At 33.1% G+C, this 19952-nt stretch overlaps 2 protein-coding genes across 5 annotated transcripts in view; both read left to right on the top strand.

Annotated features, from left to right (window-relative positions):
- LOC105171438 lies at positions 3148 to 11469 on the top strand. 4 transcript variants are annotated; one of them, XM_020697526.1, is made up of 12 exons: positions 3148 to 3353; positions 4143 to 4254; positions 5150 to 5325; positions 5672 to 5718; positions 6859 to 6916; positions 7560 to 7673; positions 7961 to 8074; positions 8361 to 8469; positions 9207 to 9277; positions 9806 to 10011; positions 10265 to 10448; positions 10942 to 11469. In XM_020697526.1, exons 2-12 carry the CDS (start codon positions 4178 to 4180, stop codon positions 10992 to 10994), a joined length of 1209 nt encoding a protein of 402 aa, XP_020553185.1. In that variant the 5' UTR covers positions 3148 to 3353; positions 4143 to 4177; the 3' UTR covers positions 10995 to 11469. The 4 variants fall into 4 exon arrangements, with proteins under 4 accessions (XP_020553185.1, XP_011090857.1, XP_020553187.1 ...); XM_011092555.2 differs by having other exon boundaries at positions 5239 to 5325; positions 10942 to 11468; XM_020697528.1 differs by lacking the exons at positions 10265 to 10448; positions 10942 to 11469 and adding an exon at positions 10117 to 10246.
- Positions 15564 to 19952, top strand: part of LOC105171437 (tubby-like F-box protein 6) — a gene marked incomplete in the record, with an annotated part of 4859 nt that continues 470 nt past the window's right edge. The window contains 5 exon segments of the mRNA XM_011092553.2: positions 15564 to 16430; positions 18416 to 18503; positions 18695 to 18824; positions 18895 to 19074; positions 19222 to 19952. Of these exon segments, the coding sequence (XP_011090855.1) occupies positions 16110 to 16430; positions 18416 to 18503; positions 18695 to 18824; positions 18895 to 19074; positions 19222 to 19693 (1191 nt within the window).

The raw sequence follows: 19952 nt of genomic DNA, 5'->3' as shown, positions 1-19952 counted from the left end.
AAACCACAAGGTTTCCCACAAAAGATGATTCAAAAAGAACTTCTCAAACGGAGCAGAAGGAGAAAGAGAAGGAGAAGGGGATTTCTCTATCGATTTTTTAAATCCAAAAGCAATGGGAGGCTTTTATAGGGGTATAACATAAAAGAAGGAGGGAGAGAGAGGAGACAGAGAAGAATTTCCAAGGCCATAAGAATCAGTGAGAGGAAAGAGAGAGAGAGAGAGAGAGAGAGAGAGAGGGCTATAGAAGAAACAAGAGGCATAATGAATTAGGTTTAGGGTTTGAGGGTATAAGTATAATACAAATTGGGTCGAATAAGTGGATCAGATCAATGAACTGAATATAGAGAGTGAGCTGAAACGTTGAATGAACTGAGCTGTCTAAGTGAGAGAGAGTTGACAACATTAAATTTGGGCATACCAAAAGATCATGGCCCATTATTTCAAACAGAAATAAACACACTAATTGCAACATAATCTAGTGAGTGGTGGGCACATATGTCTTTTCACCCCTTTGGGGAAACATGAAACAAAATGTGCACTCTTTTTAGTCTTTAGGCAGTTTCGTGGCCGGCAAATGCATGATTTGTGGCTGGCGATGATTACCTGGATTTTAATCTATGTGATTCGTGTCTGATGACTTATGAGGGTCATAATTGTCCGTGTAATTAGGTACAATTGTTGGGGGATACCTGCGTGGAATCCCATGGTACAACCACAAAGCACAAGCCAATGAATTCACCAACAACAATCATAATTGTACATTTTCAAAATTTAAGCACACGCATGAGATTTGTTTACTATCGTCCTATATACCACTAATTTATTTTTTTACACTCACAAAGAATGGTAAATGATTTTTTTGAATTAATTTTTAAATATGACAATTATATCCTATGATATATGGCATGACAGTTACTTATTTTATAAAAAAAAATTGAACACCACCACATTAATTCTTTTGTTGTGTCGATAATACCTTAAGTTGGTTTTTTTTTTTTCATCCTTTTAAATCCTATTCGTTGGTTTATAATGTTATTCTCATTTATAATATATTTTAAAATATAAAAAAAATATTTATTATATATACACAGGAACGGTGTGACATGACGGCTAGTCGTATATTAAAATTAGAGTGCTGTAAATCAACTGGGCCGAAATCAGCACCCAAACTCAAGATATGATTCTTGTATTGGGCCCAATTCCTGTCATCCCTTGGGAGGTAATAATAAGTGAGTCTGGCGCGAATGAAGTGGCAGTTCACATCACACTTCACGGCCCAGTGAGCGCAGATAACCGCAGGATTCCGAACCCACCCACACGTGACACCAATAATGAAGGTCGATGTTTCTAAGGAAGAATATTTCGAGTATATAAAATTGTTTAATATATAAGTACTTGGGTGATAATAAAATATTCAATTAAATTAATAATTTATTACTTTATTATGATTTTTTTTAATTTTTGTAAAACCGAAATTTTGAGTAACTTACTTTTTTTTTAGCATAATTAATACTTTTCTCTATCAGAAATAATCAATATGTTTGTTTTCATTTCCAACTTATTTCCGAGACAAGTCACAACATACTCAATATTTGTTATCATTCAAAAACACCTTATTTAGGTATTTTTAACTGTTTTAGCATAAAAATATACATATATATATACACACATATATACATAAATATATATAAAAAATACATGATTTGACAATGAATAGTAATTTTTGTCTCCCAAAATACAACATTAAATATATAATACTTATTTTAAATTATCTTCAAAGACATGATTTGACAATGAATAGTAATTTTTGACTTCCAAAACACAACATTAAATATATAATACTTATTTTAAATTATCTCCAAAAACAAATCCAAACATACATACTATCTCTAACACACACTTATTTATCTTTATTTTTTTCTCTCTATTTCAACAAAACACCCAAAACACTCAAAAAACGAATCCAAACATTATGAATGATTTTTGCAATAATTTTCTGTAAAAATATGTTTCGTTTATTATAAATAAGTATGTATGATAATTAGAAAATCTCAAATTATGAATAAATTAGGGGTGTGTATTTTTTTTGCTAACCGATAGAATTGATATTTTGGTTTTTACCAATACTGAACCAAATTTCCGGTTTAGTATCATTTATTTTTTAAAAATAATTTTGATATTTGTTTCGATTTCGATATCTTTGTGTCGTTTAATCGAATCGAATTGGATGTTAAATTATTTAAGTATATATTATAAAAATAATAAGATTTAAAATAAAAATATTAGATATATCTTAATATCTATAGTTATAACCAAAAGTAATAATTTTATAATTAATATATACTTAATTATCATTAATAATAATTAGTAAATAATTTATAACTAATAAATTAATATTATGTATATATTTAAAATTTTCAGATTAATTAGATACAAAATGTAACTGAACTTATTTTTTGATATTTATCAAACCAAACCGAATTGAACACTCTGAAATAAATTGTTGTGATTGTGATTGAAATATTGTAACGAATGTGCCATTTGAAAAACTAAAGTTATTTTGAAAATAAGAAATTTGAAAAATTAATAGAAAATACCATAATTCAAAGTTATTATTGACTTGATCAGGAATTGTATTTTTCCTTCGATTCCAGAAGATGGAAGATGTTGTACTTTTGATTCCACAATTTACGAGTATGCTGTTTAGTCCCATATGTTAAAAAATTATAGCGTTTGAAACAAAAACTGCTATAAATTTTTATTTTATTGGACAAAAGATATTACAACTTTTTACCGTATAGGATCAAATATGTCAAATTATAAACTGTGGGATAAAAATATAATAAACCATGTGGTATAGGATTAAAAGTGCAATTTTTTAGATTTGATTGCTCGGGTAATGCAACTTGGGAGCTATAACCATAGCTCTCTCTTTTCTCTACACGACTTTACATAAAAAAAGTTGGCACTGGATAGAACTTCAGGAACGGAACTGTAGTCATCGTCCTATTTGTTGCTTGCTCTGCATTCTCTACTCACTATCTCCCTCTCTACATTACGAATTTACGAGAGAGCAGCGAGAAAAAAAATATATATATATATATATATATATATTATTTCTTCTTCTTCTTCCTTTTTTTTTTTTGGTTTTTCTTGAAAAAAGAAATAATTCCTCGGTTAAGTTTTCTTTTGATTTTCGGGTTCCGTATATTCTACATTACAATTTTCTCGATCATGATAAATTCATCGCAATTTTCAAAGTTGTCACAGATTTTTCCTATCACGGTCCAGTCGGATATATTTTTTCTTCGTTTTTGGTAATTTTACCGGAGATCAGATAGTTCAAATCAGAGGTAATGCCGCTCTCAATTTAAACTTTGAATTTGTTTAGTATGTAGCGTGCAATTTCAGAATGGGACCATTTCTGCATGTTTTTTATTTTTTCAGTAATTTTTATCGGGATGGGTTGGCTTTGCTTCTGTTAGTACCATGATAATGCCGGAGATGGTTTCTTCTAGAGCAAAGTATATCACATTATGCATGTAAAAATGGGATTTTGGTAGTGCATTGTGTTGCAGAAGCTGTTCCGTGACCGGGCGGGGAGGATTAGGATCTTACGCAATAGTTTTCAAGAATTTTCAAATTATTATTATTAGTATTATTATTATTTTCCCATCAGGAGTTGGGCGACGCTATAAGAAATTATAGTTCATGCATGTGTGGAAATTATGCTTATTTAAATGTGTTCTATGTGGGCTTTGTTTTGCCTTCTACTAATGGGGAAATGTATATAATAGTGATGGCCTGCCAATGCCAGATATAACGAAAATGGTAGATTTTGGCTATGCCCCATTTTTTATAAGATCGATTTCCTAACCCAACCTTAGGGTGTGTCGGATTAGAATGATTTTGTTAATAATCAAATCAGAGACCATTGTTATTTGAGTTGTTGGTTGAGTTGGGAAGAAGTTGTGAAGAAAATCAGTTCACAATTCAAAAATCACCTTCAAGAAACTGAAAAAAAGAATTTGATTTTTCGCTAATAAGCATTTTGGAAGTGAAGTAGGCTTTCAGAATTCGACTTCTGATTTAGCTTTTTTCTTCTCTTTTTTCCCCTTAACATGAAATACTCTTGCTGACAGTTTGTCGGGGTACACATTGTTCATTTTTTAATGGTATGCTCTATCGCAAGTGGGAAAATGACGGCCTTGGCAAGGCTTTTGGATGCTGGGAGTGTATCGCAAAGTGCAACTGGTAAAAATTTGAATTCATCTTAATATCTGGTTGTGTATATGACCTGATTCCAGTACAGTCATGGAAAATAATGCAGACTTTTGAGACATAGTCATTTATATTATAGATTAATCTGTTTGTGAATCATAAGATAATTTTCGTTTGTTGATTTGTAATTTTTTTTAAGAGTATAATGCAGTCTTTTGAGACATTGTCTTTTATATTATAAATTAATCTGTTTGTAAATCATAAGATAATTCGCTTGTTAATTTGTAATTTTTTTAAGAGTCCTAACCGCATCTTCAGCAGAAGCAACATGAAAGTAGCTGCAACTAATTTTTTAGGAGATATCATAACACATGATTCAACTAATTTTAGACAGGTATGAGCAAAAATTGGGAAAGGTTATGAAAGGATTTAGGTGAGTTTTAAGTAAGCTTCACGAGGCCAGCCAACTGCACCTAGAAGAGTTATTATGCACTCCATTTTTGCATGTGTGTTTAACAGTTTTACAGCAGAATTTGTATTAAACTCTGTGCAACATATGATTAAAAAACTCACCCAGAAGTGCTTATGTTTAATTGTTAATTCCTCGCGAGTCTCACTGTGTTGATACCATGTATAATGTTTGAATCCCCTTTCTCTCTTGCACGCACGTGCACTCCTATGTCCCATGTGGTGCTATGTGCTGTGAATATGCAAGAACATTGTGATCTTTCCCAACTCTATAGCAAAAGCTCTCGACTTTTGATGAATAATTGTAATATTTAATTGACAAGGAAAGAATGATGGCTGATAAGTTATTGTAACGTAGTAAAGTCTTGTTTAGCTTGTGCGAAGTCACAGAAAACATAATTTGATTAGCTTTTACTTGTAAGCTTCTTTTTGTTGATCTTAGTTTCCTTCTATCGTCTAGCTTGGAGACTTTCAATTTTTTCAATCTGAGAGATAATGTGCATATTTTGCCATTTCCTGTTCCTTCTCTTTCTCTTGCCCTCCATGAAGAGGAAGTAAGCCACCAGAAATTAGCTGCACAATACATAAAGAGAGAATTAGGAGAGGCAGATGAAGAAAATTTGCTTGATGAAGAAGGTATGTGTCATGTAACTGTAATGTAATTATAAAGAAAATGACCATATTGGCTGCACAGAAAATTCAATTCTGTTTTAGATAGCATCGAAAGTTAAAGGAGCATCCAAATGGTGGCTAAATTTCAGTACTGTTATTTAATGTACGCGTACTGCACCATATATTAGATGTCTATAATTTTTAATATCCTAAAGACTGGACTCCTAGTTATGTTAATTCATGTGACGGCATCCACTATATTTCATCATACTCCAGCATAACTTTGTTGCACTGTACCTTGTCCCAGGCTGTTTTCCATGGCTTCGGCTTCTGATTTTTCGACTTCATTCTGGTTGATTTTCTCTTGTAGATATGCATATTTTTGGTTTGAGGCCGATGACAGATCCTTTAGATTTGGTAAGGCTTGGAAACTTGCTTATCTAAGCTCGTTACGGCAAAAGTTTACTTTTCTATAGTGTTAACATGTCATGGATGTTAATCATGTCATTTTTATAGCGCGGGAATCACAAAGTCTTGCTGTCTGTTGCTTCAGTAACTACTAGAGTAGTAAATGATATATGCAACAACCTCTTTCACTGTTGACTTGCTTATTTTATATTGTCAGAGTGGGGAAAAATAGTAGCAAAGAAAGAAGGGGAAGAGCTGAGATGTTTTTTCAGCATCAGATCCAGACTTGAATAGCTAAATTACGTGGCTTATATTGGAACTTTACCTGTTGAAAGTTGTTTTCAACCATCCGACGTGTTAACTTTAGATCAAAGTGGTATATGATACTGAATACTTGGTGCAGTTTGTAGGTTGAAATGAGATGATAAGTAGTCTTTTTCTATAAAAGTGTGGTAGGGAATCTCTGCCTTTGCGAAGTTGAAGGCCTTAGTACCATAAAGGCATACCATGTGTAAAGGCAGGTAGAAGATTATGTTATTACTAGCTTCAGAGTGGTGCAGATGACATTCTTTTTAATAGAACAAACTGGATAAGGACAACAGGTTTCTCTAGATGTAGCTACTAATATAGAATAGCTGGATTTTATAAGTGTATGTTTGTATGATGTAATTTAGAAAGAATTTGTAAACAAATAATAAAATATATGTATTGAGATGTTATTGTTGTAAAATAAGATGAAAGGAGATTCCTCCGGTGGTACACATTTACATATGCTTTATAATGCTTTGGCCTCTTACTTGTCATGGCTGAATAATGGCTTACAAGTTATCTTGAAAATCCAAAAGCAATTATATAACTAGCAAGCGCATTCTAATAAAGTACAAAAGGTTAAACCTGAGACAGTGAGGTGAAATAAGATTTATTAAGCTCATGGACTGATCCTGCATAGTTTCTGAACATGTTTGTGATAGTATTTTCTCTATGCCATACGTTTAACTGCAAGTAATTTCTATCCTTCTCAAAAACAAACTACAGAGAATCAAGTTGCCTTTCCTGCTGGAGCCTGGAAGATTTCCTTGTATTATCTCATGAGTTCTTCATCTATAAAAAGTATAGAAAGTATTAAGCATGTGTTTATTTGTCTTGGAGGTATGCTGCAATGCTTGTAGGAAGCCAATCAAAGCCAGTCAATATGCTGCACATGCAGGTTTAGTTTAATTTGATTCTCCTTTGGTATTTGGTATTCTTGAGGTTTTTGTTGTTGCATGACAATTGTTTCTTCGCATATTTTCAGAATATCTTTTTATGATCATATTATTATATGAGAGAAAATAGAGAATAAAGTATGTAAAAGGAAAAGCAAAATATATGCATTGACAAAGTGTAAAGAAGGATTAAGTGTTAATTACGTTTTACAAAAATATCTTGTCTTTCTTTATTAAGTAATTATATTCATGTGTCTAATCATATTGAGTTAAAACTAAAATCTGATGTTTCTGATGTGTGGAATGGTTCACGGTAGACCTGAGCAAACAGAAATCAGAGTCAGGTAAAGAACTAGTCAAATTCAATCAAAATTTCTGTTATCAGATTACAGGGTGAATCTCCAAGGAATAACTTTTAGCACTTGTGCTTTGATCTTTTCATCAATCACATTGCAAAATTATTGATTGGAATTGCCGTAATGCTTACTGGTATACTTGATGACTGAAATTTCTTAGTTGCTGTAAATGTTTTGGAACAAAGTAACAACCCTTTTTTTTTTTTAACACAAATGTCTGTTCTGATCAGCCTTTTCCTTTCCTCTTTTTACAAAATCTGTCAAACTTATTGTCATTTCCTCTTTGCAGAGCTTTGTAAGTCTTTGAGTTCTAGAGCAGAAATCAGTCTGGAGCTTGATGGTCCTGCAGTGAATAAGAAACCTCCACGGAAGGAGAGGAAAAAGTTACTGATTTCTCAAACCAGTATCCTTTTGTGCCTTTTATGATCTGAGATGAATATTTTTGCTTTTATGTATACGATTTCTTGAAATTCTACAAGACAGTCTTGCTCAAAATCTATAACATTTGCTTATAAGGCAGTCCATAACTTGAATACAAAAATCTTGTGATGACTGTGGAAAGAAGTTGAATTTAATAATATTCACTTACAAAGTAGTATAATTTCTCCAGGAGTTTATGTGAAATGGACCAGATTGTTTTCCAATGCTCTGTTATATTTAGCAAAATTTAATTTTCTTAACCTGTAACAGAGAAAGCCACATCGCTCAGAGAGCCCAAAAAATTCGAATCTGTAGACTCTGATGGTATAGCTGCATCAGAATCTCATGTAAATGAGAAGATTCAAATGAGTGCCATAGCTAAACGTATTCTTCTACTTGGCTATTACCTTCTTTCTCTCTGGCCTTCTATTAATTTGATCCGAACAATCATGCACATTGATACATTCAGATGCCTTTTCAATTTCACTGTACCTTTTAAGGTCAATTTATAGCTTGATCTTGGAGCTGTTATTGTCCAAACCATTTTGTTCAAATGCAAATCAATGTGAATGGATCAACAATATGTGAATGATGTTTACTGTGTAATAACCTCCTCTTATAGATTCTTTAATATTGTCATTCCATGGTTTCATATATTATTTTATTGCAGGAAACATGCATCTTAGTTCAACTGATAAGATGAATGGTTCAAGAGTTAATCCTTACACTATCGACTGCGCAGAAGATGTAACTAAACGTGCATCAAAACCTCTCAAAAGGTATTCGGCCTCTGTTTGATCTTATCTCTTTGTTTCAAATATTTTATACCCATACGTTTTCTTCTTTTGCTTTTTAATCACCACATTCTGGTGTGAATTTTCAAAACTCAATGATCAGATGTTGCTGCAACTTTTGTTTGGCTTAAATTTGCTTAACATCATTACCAATGACATACTCATGATTTAATTTTCCTTTGCTGGAAGATTTCAAAATTATTCATTCATGTCTTGAGATGTGCCTTAGAATCCCTCTTTGTTCATTCGGCTAGGTATCTGACTTGTTTAATTTAGGTACATAAAGAAATGAGAAATAGTAATTGTGCAGCTAACAGCTAGTGCCAAAAGCTGAAAAAGTTAAACCTGGCTAATAAAAAACAATCACTTTCCTTAACTCAATTTCTAAGTTAAATAAACATGCTCCAGCACATTTTAGCCATTGTAAATTTGTGATGCTCGGCGTACGCTCATCTTCACCAGTGAAATATAATGCTCCGTAGAAAATCTCCGAGCGACTTGATCTACATTAGTGTTCAACTGATTAAATCTCATTCAAAATAGGCTTGTTAAGGAATCGAACAAAGTGAACTCAGTTCTAAGACTGACTTATCTAAACCAACACAGAACAACCTGCTGCTTTGTTTTTCCCGATTTGTTTCTGCCCTTGGTCCAAAGTAATACATACTTGGTTCAAATTTCTTGATCAAAGAGTTCAGGATTTGTTCATTTTCCTCTTGTAGGACAGCAGCTGAGAGTCCATCGAATCCAGGTACTAAGAATTTTTGTAAGCCAGCTGCCGACATTCTTCCTTGTAAGTTCTCTCCATCTCATTTATGTTATTGATGTGACTTACAAGTCTGTAATTTTGCCAGGGAGCTTTCCTCACTGAATTATCAATGTTATTGCTGTTTGTTGTTGCTTTTATAACAATTATTCGGCAACTTTCATTTGTGGGTGGGTCATATCAAATATCAGAACATTCAGATAATGCAAGTGAGATCAACCCTAGCCTCTGGAATTTCATCTATTTCCATGATTTTAGAAAGTAATACAAGACATGTTATGCATCTTATCCTGTACGAAAGAGCAGTATCCCTTTAGAGCCAACAGCAGGCATGTTTTACAATTTGAACAAGAGTTCACATCCTCTATTTTAGTGTTACAACTGAAGAATGATTTGAACAGGATTTGTTTATGCATATAGTTGATGGTTAGCAAGCCAAACTTTGTATTGGGATCTGAGATGTGTCTCACAATATGCGTGGCAGTCCAAACTGATTATCTTCAAGTTATGGCTGAGTGATATCTTGATCGTAGTAATTGTGTCTAACAATATCAGATGCCCCAGCTCCCCTTGCAACAAAAGTATACTATTCACAAAGAAATCATCATCTCCGGAGGGCCATTTCTTATATGTTCTTTGAGGAAACAAGCAAGGAATCAAGCTGTGAGGTTTCAAATTTAGAAATATTACAAGCAAATGCAGTTCCTCAACAAACTTCATCTCCCAGCAACTGTTATCATGAACAAGTTGCCAACCAGCAGGTTACTGTCTGCCACTCATTTATTCTGGTTATATTTCTCCAGTACACTTTCAACATTCCGTTATAGTCCTGAGTTCTGACTGACTTGGTAAAAGTTATAATTCAGGAACATTAAGTATTAACTGGTCGAAGCAAATATTTGCCTTCGTAGAATTACTGCATCAGAGTTTAATGATGTGCTAAAGATTGCTACGTGTAACTGGAACATGAATTCATGGGAACAAGAACCTAAACTTAATTCCTCTTTGGCACAGAGAGATGACCATTTTTCACATCTAGCCCAAACACCTGATCAAATTCTTGCAGCAAGGTCAGACTTCTTCGTGAGCCAATCAGAAGGATTTGTTCCATCCATGAACATGGCTCCTCAACATCCTGTGAATAATACTCTAGGACCCCATTACATATCAAACTCTTATTCTTTTGCAGGCAAAGCAGGTAAGTTCAGCTCCGCAGTTTTACATGGTTTGTTTTTCCTTTTATGACTGCTAATTGTGAAACCTTTTAGACAATGCTGAATTTAGTAAATTCAATTTTGTGATAAAAATAAATATGTAGTTATATATTGCATAATCGATTAGGTGGTTGGTCTGCAACTCATGCTATCCCTTCATGGCCCCTTCTATAGTTAAATATTCAACTTGGGATATACAATTTGTTTCCAACTGGCACTCTTATAGTGAATGCATGTATGTCATTTTATGGTTTCATTGTAGTGATAAGAGTCGATTTTGATTACCGTTTCTAGTTTGAGCATCATTTTCACATAGTCGTTAGTATGCTGGGAACAAGATTTTTATATCATCGCCTTCATTTTATATTTGTTGCATAGATTAGCTTTACTTTGCATGTTCTTCTCTCTCTTTACTATTCTCTAATTGGTGGGAGTCTTCTGGATAAAATTCTGATCTTGGGTTATATGATTTTGCAGGAAACTCTCTAGGTACTCTTCAGCAGGGCAGTGGAAGTGTTCCAGTTGTATAGGACTTCTGAAAGAGAATTTTGCTTGGTAAAGCTGTTACTCTTGTGCTCTACCGATGAGTTAGACTAAACTTGAAAGGAAACAAGAAATGCCTACAGTGGTAGCTTGGTACATCAGACATGTAACTGCAATCGCCTCACACCCACCCCCAATTTAAGACTGTGCAGTGTACAGAATCGTCACTAATTCTATGACACCCTCCCAAATATACTGATGATAATAAAAACAATGTTATGGAGATCACTAGCATAGCAATTGATAGAAGTATAAAAAATGTAAGGTATGAGCCAGTTCATCCTTTTCCCTTATTAGCGAAGATTCTTTAACAACCTAAAAGACCATTATCCGGATAGTGATTCATCTTTGATGAATGTAATCTACCCCGAGATATGCTGTGCTTGCATTTAGCATTCAACGTTCTCCTGATTATAACAAACACTAGCCCAACTTGAACAACGGAACTCTCTCTCTCTGTTCTTTTACAACTTGTTGTCTAAAACTGTGAATTTTCTGTCATTTGTCTAATATTGATATTTGCTAAGTGGTGGATAGAAATGATCAATTTGGCATCCAGCTGCTAGCAATATACATCCGCACTTAGTGCTTCTATTCAAAGAGAATTCAAGTTGTTGCTTCCACTGGGCAAATATTAGACTATCTTAACATAAAATTTGCATTATAGCGACATGTTCAGAATTCAGATGGTGATAGAGGCAGCATGAGATATTCTTGATGGGTTTAGGACCTTTTCCCATTTCAGTTACCAGGAGATTGAATAATTGTAGGTGATTCAGGTGCTTCATGTCTATTCTACTATGGATAAACAATTATTATAATTTGGGATATCTTTGAAGATATTTGATGTGGGTGGGGACGCACCATGTTGAGCGGTTTTGTGCTCTTGTATTATGTGAGTGGTGACAGCTACCTAACAAGAACACCAAAGCTTAAAGATAAGGAAGAATCATTAGTTATAATATCAGACGTGGGACTTGTCGAATTGTAACCCTGTAATGTCTGCATTCACTCCATCTGTATATAATACCACCACGCCTTTGAAATTTTTAAACAAACGACCAACGAGAATTCAGGAATTCATCTTCACCATCCTATTTAAATACGATTGTGATTCGTTAGATATATACATATATATATATATATGACAGTATAAGAGCTAAACCTCTCCTTTTTCTCATGCATTCCACAGACTAGAGTGCAAAAACCAGCACCTTGAAAGGAAGAGTAGAGTAGATGGAGAAAAAGGTTTTGAGGAATGAGACAATGAGTTCAGTGGATTCATAGGTGTCTTTTTTTCAGTTATTTTATTCAGGGTAAATTACAACAACATTTCTTGAGATTTTGCATAATTATAAATATTTTTTATTGTTCGAAAAATTATAAATACCACCCTGATGTTTGATGAAATTATGTAATCCTTGGATGTAGATATGAAATTGTCAACTTTGCCCTTATACTTTTTTCTTTATTTTTTTTCTAAACATTAAAAATTTATAAAAACATCAAACAGGGTGAATAGAAAAATATCGAAAATTAATGAAAAAAACATCAAACAGGGTGATAGAAAAAAACTTTGCCCATTTTTTTAATAATTATTTATATTTATATCATAAATTTTAATTATCACAATTAATATATATTAATTATTAATATTAAATATATAGAACTGATCAATAATTAGACCAACAATTACAATTAAAATAACTTAATACAAACACATTGATGGAATTTAAACTTATAACTTTTTGGACAATATTGAATTATATTTGGTCTTACAAACTTTTTTAAGTATTTGAAAATTTTAAAATAAATTATATTGATATTTCTGAAAATTAAGTCTAAATTCATAAACATCTTTGTCTTTTGGTGCTAAGATTTAATTTCTTTTTCATTTTTTTTTTGGGTTCTTTCTTTTAGGAATATACAATGGGCCCAGAAAAGTGAAATCTGTGGGCCTTATATAAAACACTATAGGTAATGGAGGGGCCCACTCATCGCCCATCAACTCCTTTTTCGCCAGCTAAGCAATAAATTAATGCTTATCAAAATCACATACTCCAAAACACTATCCCATATCCCTTGGCCTGTCGAGAGAAACTACCTGATTCATAATTATTGTATTATATATTTTTTTATTTATAAAAATTACATTTATAAAAAAAAAAAACACTGTTCCACAGTACTATGCCAAAACTTGATTTTATTTAAAAAAAAACAAGTAAAAGCTAAATTTAGAGTTTTTGGAAAAAGTGTATAAATAATATTGGTATTTTTTATGAGTATACGGATAATTATTTAAAAAATAAGAATAATTTATATAGATAAACTATATATTAGAGAGAGAGAGAGAGAGAGTATTTTGGGAGCAAACCAAACATCTGATAGTTAAATTTGTTTACATTAATTTTGGCAAAATTTGATGTTGAGCAGATAGTTGGTACCAATTATTAGTGAATTGACAATGCATCAAGCTACTAGAAATTGGTTGCTAAATCCACACTTTCCCTCCTTCCAAGGATTATCATTTTCTTTTTATATATCATTTTACCTTAATTTATTATCATTATATTAATATATTAATTCAATTTACAGTTATTATAATTTATTTTTTATTATTTTTAATATATTAATGTATCGATTGAATTGATGTAATAATTAAAAAAAGAATTATAAATTTCAGAAACAAGGTTAGTGGGACAACTACAAGAAACCTTGACTTAATCAATGATCTCCAATTTGGTTGATTGGTTGGTGAATAGTTTTTTTTTTTATTTTAGTTTAAAGAAAATATATATTTCTTGTGTTTGGGTTTTATTTTGTTATTATTTTTTAAAATATATCTATATATCTAAAAAAATCAACATATTATTATTATATTCAGTACGCAATATATTAATATTTATAAATTAATCAATAAATTTAATATAAAAAAAAAAACAACATAATACTGTTTTGGGTTTTATTAGTCCCAACCATTTTTGCCAATTATTTTAAATGGAAACGTTTATTTTTCTTGTTGGGGTTGGGGTTGGGTGGGGGTGGGGGTGGGGTAGGTGGGGGCCCATGGTGGATTGAATTTTATGTGTTGAGTCTTATTATATTTTTAATTCTATGTAATATATATATATATATATATCATGCGTAGTTAATTGCATTGTTTATTTTATTTAATAAAAAAGTTTTAGAGGAAATTACACTTTCAGTCTTATGAAAGTTCAACACATTTAGTCTTATAATTTGCAAAAAAATTAAAAAAAATTAAAATTAAAAAATTTCGACACATGTAGTAAATTCTATAAAGTAGAGGATTAAATGTGTCAAGTTTTCTTAATTTTGAGATTATTTTAAAAAATTTAAAAAATAAAGAACTAAATGTGTTGAATTCTTTATCTTATGTGACTAAAGTATAATTTTACAAAAATTATATATATATACATAGTGTATATATATTAGATAAATAAAAAGATTTAAAATAAAAAATTAAATAAAAAGCAAAAGAAGTGAAAAGGTGTTGGGTGGCACTAGAAGTTGTTGATGTCATGGATAGAAGAAACATTTGCACAAAATAAATTAATTTTTGGGGGGTAAGGTGGCATGTGGTGTTCTTTATAATTTCAAAATCCAGTTGTCTTTTCTCATCTCATCATAAATTTGACAACTATAACCAATAAATACCATAACCCCCTCACCAACAATTATTTTAATATTCAACTACTAATTATTTCATACTCTACATTTTTTAATGTTATTTCTTTAACCTCTTTGCTCATATGTTTAATTAGAATTGTTTAGCATTTAATGACAATCAAACAATTCAGTAATATTTTGTTTCGATCAATACATTAATACAACAAATAAATATGTACTGTTTGAGTTCATGGTGGATGGCTTCCCGAGTTCATATGTGGTAAGACCAATTGCTTAACTAAGTTGAAAGCAGTTCCGTAGCAGTCAGTCGATAAGAAAAATTTAACACCATTGCCGTTTTACTTTATGGTCGAGCGACTTTCTCTTCAATGCACCGGGCATGAGCAGCAACTTTCTTTTCTTTCGAATCTTTAGATGGGGCGATCTTCTTTCTCTTTCTAGCTAGAGATCTCCTCAACGGCCTCTTTCACTGCCATAAAATGGATCAATACTCTCACGCGTCTGGTAAAATTTAAATTAGTCTTAAATTTATTCAATGGACCTCAATTTTAATCATTAGCCTAAGACATTATTAAAAATCCATTTTGAAGAGGCATTTGAAATTTTTAAAGAATCCATTTTGCAATTTTTACATCAACTTGCTTATTTTCAATACAAATGATGGTGATGGTGATGCACTTTGTTAGTGAACCCAACCAAATATTTTGACATCTCAATATTCTCATACCTAATTATTAAAACTATATCATTGTCAAATATCTTATCTTATAAAAATAATTCACATTTTATCTCAAATGATGGCAATTAGGGAAATTAGGCATACAAACTTGAATTGGTCCAAAAGTGAAGTTTGTTGAAGAAATTTGGTATGGATATGAAAACCCACATCTAATTTTACCAATCACGCATCTTTAATATTAGTGAAGACTTGACAATGGGGCCGGAAAGCCAATCATCTCTCCTCATTGTCATCCATTACCGCATTACATATTTTGAAATTTGTAAATTGCTTAAATTGAGTGTGTTCTTCAATCTTCGCTACAAGAATTCTACTGCTCCTAAAACCGTAACCCCATAAATCTTTCTATCATTTTTGTACTGAAACTATCAATTTCTCCTCAAATTCCTCATCTTATCTCAAGAAAGATAAAAGGGAAACATCTCCACTCTTATTTCATCACAGCCCTTTGTACAATTTTTTTTTTTTTTTTGTTTCCAGTTCTTTCTCCTTTTCTGAATTGAATCCCGTTTTTGCAAATCACTGTTTGTTTGCTGGGCGTTGGGTTTTTGCTCGGTTTGTGTAGATGAAATCATTGCTGATGGTGTTGATAGGGGTACCTGTTGAAGTTATGAAGTTTAGGTTTGAGAAGTGATTTGAGGGTTTTTTGTGCGTGGAATTTTGGGCTGATTTTTTTTTACAATTTGGAGAAAAATAAGAGGTGGGTGGTGCCATGATTAAGCTGGGATTGAAATCACGGTCACGGAGAGTGGTTCAGGACACCTCAGTGGCGGTGGAAAAATCCAAACTTTGTATGGGAAAACATAGCAGGGATGTGGATGAAGACAGTGGTTATTGTTGCTGGGATAGCTTGCCTTCGGAACTACTCAGAGAAGTGTTGTTGAAAGTAGAGGAATCCGAATCTAAATGGCCCGCGAGGAAACACGTGGTGGCGTGTGCGGGTGTGTGTAAGAGCTGGAGGGAGGTGATGAAGGAGGTGGTGAAAACTCCGGAGGTTTCTGGGAAGATTACGTTTCCCATTTCTGTTAAACAGGTTTGGTTTTCAAAAGTTTTTGTTGTGGAATTGTGTTTTTGGTTTTGGAGGTTGCTTCTGTTGTTGGGTTGTCGTTTGGAGGTTGGTTATTCGAGGTTGTGCAGTTTGCTCTGTTAGTTTGGTTGATAATTCATCTTCGAAGTCGTCGTAGCTTGTGTGAGTATGTGTGTTCTTGATTTGAAGCTTCTGCGATTGGTGTTTGCTCTGTGATGATGTTGGCTATTGTTGGTGGCTGTGTTTGTCGAGGTTTTGTAAGTTCTTACGTTGGTCCCTGACTTCTATGTCAGGGAACGGATGGGGGTTTATATCAATTTTTGATGGACTTTGCATGCAATACTTTTAAGATTATAAGAATTGGTTCTCATGCTTTGCAGTTGGGTTGTGTATTAATCGTGGTTGCTTAGATTGATAATGAAATATGTTCGTCTTCTATACAAAGTGTTTCCCATCAGTCGCTGAAATTGAAACTTTCTACATTTGTGGAAAAAGGGAAAGACAGAAAGAAATGATTAAGATTGGTTTTGTTAATATTGCGTCTTCATTTTAATTCATTGGTCTCAGAATGAGGAATTTCTTTTATGGACTCAAGAAATTTTCAAGTTCATGGAACAGTTTAAATGTGAACTTTTGGTTGTGTTGCTGAACTATGTAAACAGTTAGATGGGTGCATACTAATATAAATCTCATGTAATTATAGTCGTTTAGATCTTGTTTAATGCAGGTATATTTTACCAACTGCTGGAAAGAGAGAGATAATTAAGAAATATTTTGGAAATGAATTAGCTTAGCCGTTAATTTTCAAGGAAAAAGTTTATTGTTGGAATACAAAAGGATGTTTCAGCTTGAGTAGATTTCTTTAGATTTCATCAACTAGACACATTTGCTTTTTTGTGGTGGTTGACTTTTTGGAGAGAATATACATCATGTTATATGTAGGACGTGTTTGGCTCTTTCTGCTGCTAGTGTTGTGCAATTCAAGTCCTTTACAACTTTGAAGTATCCCCATCATATATGTGCCCTTTGTCAGTTGACATTAGTTTTAAGGCTTTTATCCTTGAGAAAAGGTTTCCGAATGCAGGTAGCTTTTGAATGCTTAAGATTAAACAGCTAAAAATGGTTGAATTTTCATATAGTCCAAGTTTAGTTCCTGCATATGGATTGCGCCACATCATTTGAACTGATTAGTTGCTTCCAAAAACAGTTTCAGTGGTTCATGAGGTTTCCTGGAACCACCTCCACTCTAAAGAAGCATTCATCTGAAGTGTCATTATATCTTATAGCTTATACAGTTGGGCGAATGCTACCAATGGTCCTCAAGGATTAATTTTTGTATTAACTTAGTTCCTCTGAAAATTTTATTGTAAATCTTTTTTCAATGTGTTATTATTGTCACAAAATTTTCAAAAGTTTTCTATTTATATTTAGTTTTATAAAGTTTTTTTGAAATAAATTTTGAGGCGGCAAAACTAACCTGAACAGCTTCCAGATGCAGGAATATTCTCTATTTTAAAACAAGGCTTTTATGTTGAAAACTTTACCACTGTAAATATAGAATACCAGGTGTCTTAGAAAAAAAAATCATAATTTTATCCTGTGTACATAATTTTGTAGATTTTATGAACTTAACCTTAGGGGTACAGGATTCTGGTTTTCAACTTTTTATCATGCATTGACAATTTTACCCTTAAATTTCTAACTTGTCCAGAATGAATAAAGTTCGATAAAATTTGAATATTAAGAACTATAAGACATGCGTTGCTTAGGGACTTGAGTGATACAAAGGTCTATATTTAGGCAATTGGCCTGTTCAAATCTTTATGTTTCCAAATGTATTTGTGCATTTAAAAGGATAATTTGCCAAATAATAGAGTGGTCGTGTCTTGGAATTATTTTCCATTTTTAAGTGGATATTATCCTTAGCTCACAACTTTTCTTTAATTATGTCTTTTTGTTTCCACTTAGAAGTTCTTTTCCGTTTTTTGCAGCCTGGCCCAAGAGAGTCCCTTCTGCAGTGTTTTATAAAAAGGAATCGCTCTACTCAAACATATTATCTTTTTGTGAGTTTAAGTCAAGGTGTGGACTGTTTTCTGCTGCGCTCCCAAAGTTATTCCTCCATGCTATCCCACCTCTAGGCTATAGTTTTCATTTCAAGTGAACCTCTATTTTTCAAGCATTCCTTTGTAAACATCTAGCTATTTTTTTTTACTGTAGCATATCATGGTTGGTCCTTTATCACTTGACATCCTTTATTTTGTTTGTGGCAGCACTGGCAGATGATGGGAAGTTTCTTCTTGCTGCTCGTAAGTGTAGGCGGACCACATGTACGGACTACATTATCTCTCTACATGGAGATGACATGTCAAAGGGGAGTGACACTTACATAGGAAAATTAAGGTCAGTATCAGTTTGATTGTTCATTAAACAAAATGTTTACAGCGTGGCTCAGAACTTTTTGTTTTACCAGATCTAATTTTCTCGGAACAAAGTTCATTGTGTATGATGCTCTTCCTCCTCATTCTGGATCCAAAATGGAAAAAAGTAGGTCCACCTGCGTGGTTGGGTCAAAACAAATTTCACCTAAGGTCCCTGCTGGCAATTATCCAGTGGCTCACATCTCATATGAGTTGAATGTGCTGGGAGCCAGGTATCTTAATTTGATTTGAAAGGATCTTAATTTGACCCCTTTTGGGTTAACAAGCAAAGAGTTTTGCTTTTCTGATAATGTCTGGCACTCTATGTTGGGAGCAATTATTGATTGTGAGTAACAGATTCCAGAGATGCTTTTGTGCAGAGGTCCAAGAAGAATGCACTGTGTCATGGATGCGATTCCAGCTTCAGCCATTAAACCTGGAGGTGTTGCTCCAACACAGACATATTTCCCCATCACCAGTGTCGACTCCTCTCCAACACTCCCATTTTTCCGAACAAAATCAAATTGTTTGGATAAATCCTTTTCCGGACCTTTGTGCAACCAAGGGGGCAGTTCACTTGTTCTGAGAAATAAGTCTCCAAGATGGCATGAGCAACTCCAATGCTGGTGTTTGAACTTCCATGGTCGGGTCACAGTTGCATCAGTGAAAAACTTTCAGTTAGTTGCATCTCCAGAGAATGGCATAGCTGGGCCGGAACATGATAAGGTCATCCTTCAGTTTGGAAAAGTGGGGAAAGATGTCTTTACAATGGACTACCGGTATCCAATATCAGCTTTTCAGGCTTTTGCCATCTGTCTTAGCAGCTTCGATACAAAAATAGCATGCGAATGATGCATTTCAAGTGGTATGAATCTACTTTTTCCTCATAAATATTCATACAATTGGTGCAAATACGACAAATATACTTTTCCACCCAATTTATGCAAATAACATTGTGGTTGTCAAATGTGTCAAATTATTACTTTTCTTTGGTGAGAATTGGGGCAGTCTAATACTTGGGATGTTTTCTTCTAAAGGCTTGTAAATAAGAACTCCCAGCTTTGTACTTATTTTTGCTGCCGAACTTGAAATTTACGTCGTATCACTTCTG

This window comes from Sesamum indicum, linkage group LG10 (genome assembly GCF_000512975.1).
Source record: "Sesamum indicum cultivar Zhongzhi No. 13 linkage group LG10, S_indicum_v1.0, whole genome shotgun sequence".
Lineage (NCBI taxonomy): Eukaryota > Viridiplantae > Streptophyta > Magnoliopsida > Lamiales > Pedaliaceae > Sesamum > Sesamum indicum.
Note: the sequence above shows the minus strand (reverse complement) of the source record. Positions and strands in the feature narration are given on the sequence as shown.

What these genes read in the sequence shown, in the direction of transcription:
- LOC105171438 (XM_020697526.1), top strand. Translation starts at nt 4,178, where the DNA reads ATGCTCTATCGCAAGTGGGAAAATGACGGCCTTGGCAAGGCTTTTGGA. An exon ending in TGACAGATCCTTTAGATTTG is followed by an intron (nt 5,719 to 6,858) that starts GTAAGGCTTGGA and finishes TTTGTCTTGGAG; the next exon opens with GTATGCTGCAATGCTTGTAG. An exon ending in AGCTGCCGACATTCTTCCTT is followed by an intron (nt 9,278 to 9,805) that starts GTAAGTTCTCTC and finishes TAACAATATCAG; the next exon opens with ATGCCCCAGCTCCCCTTGCA.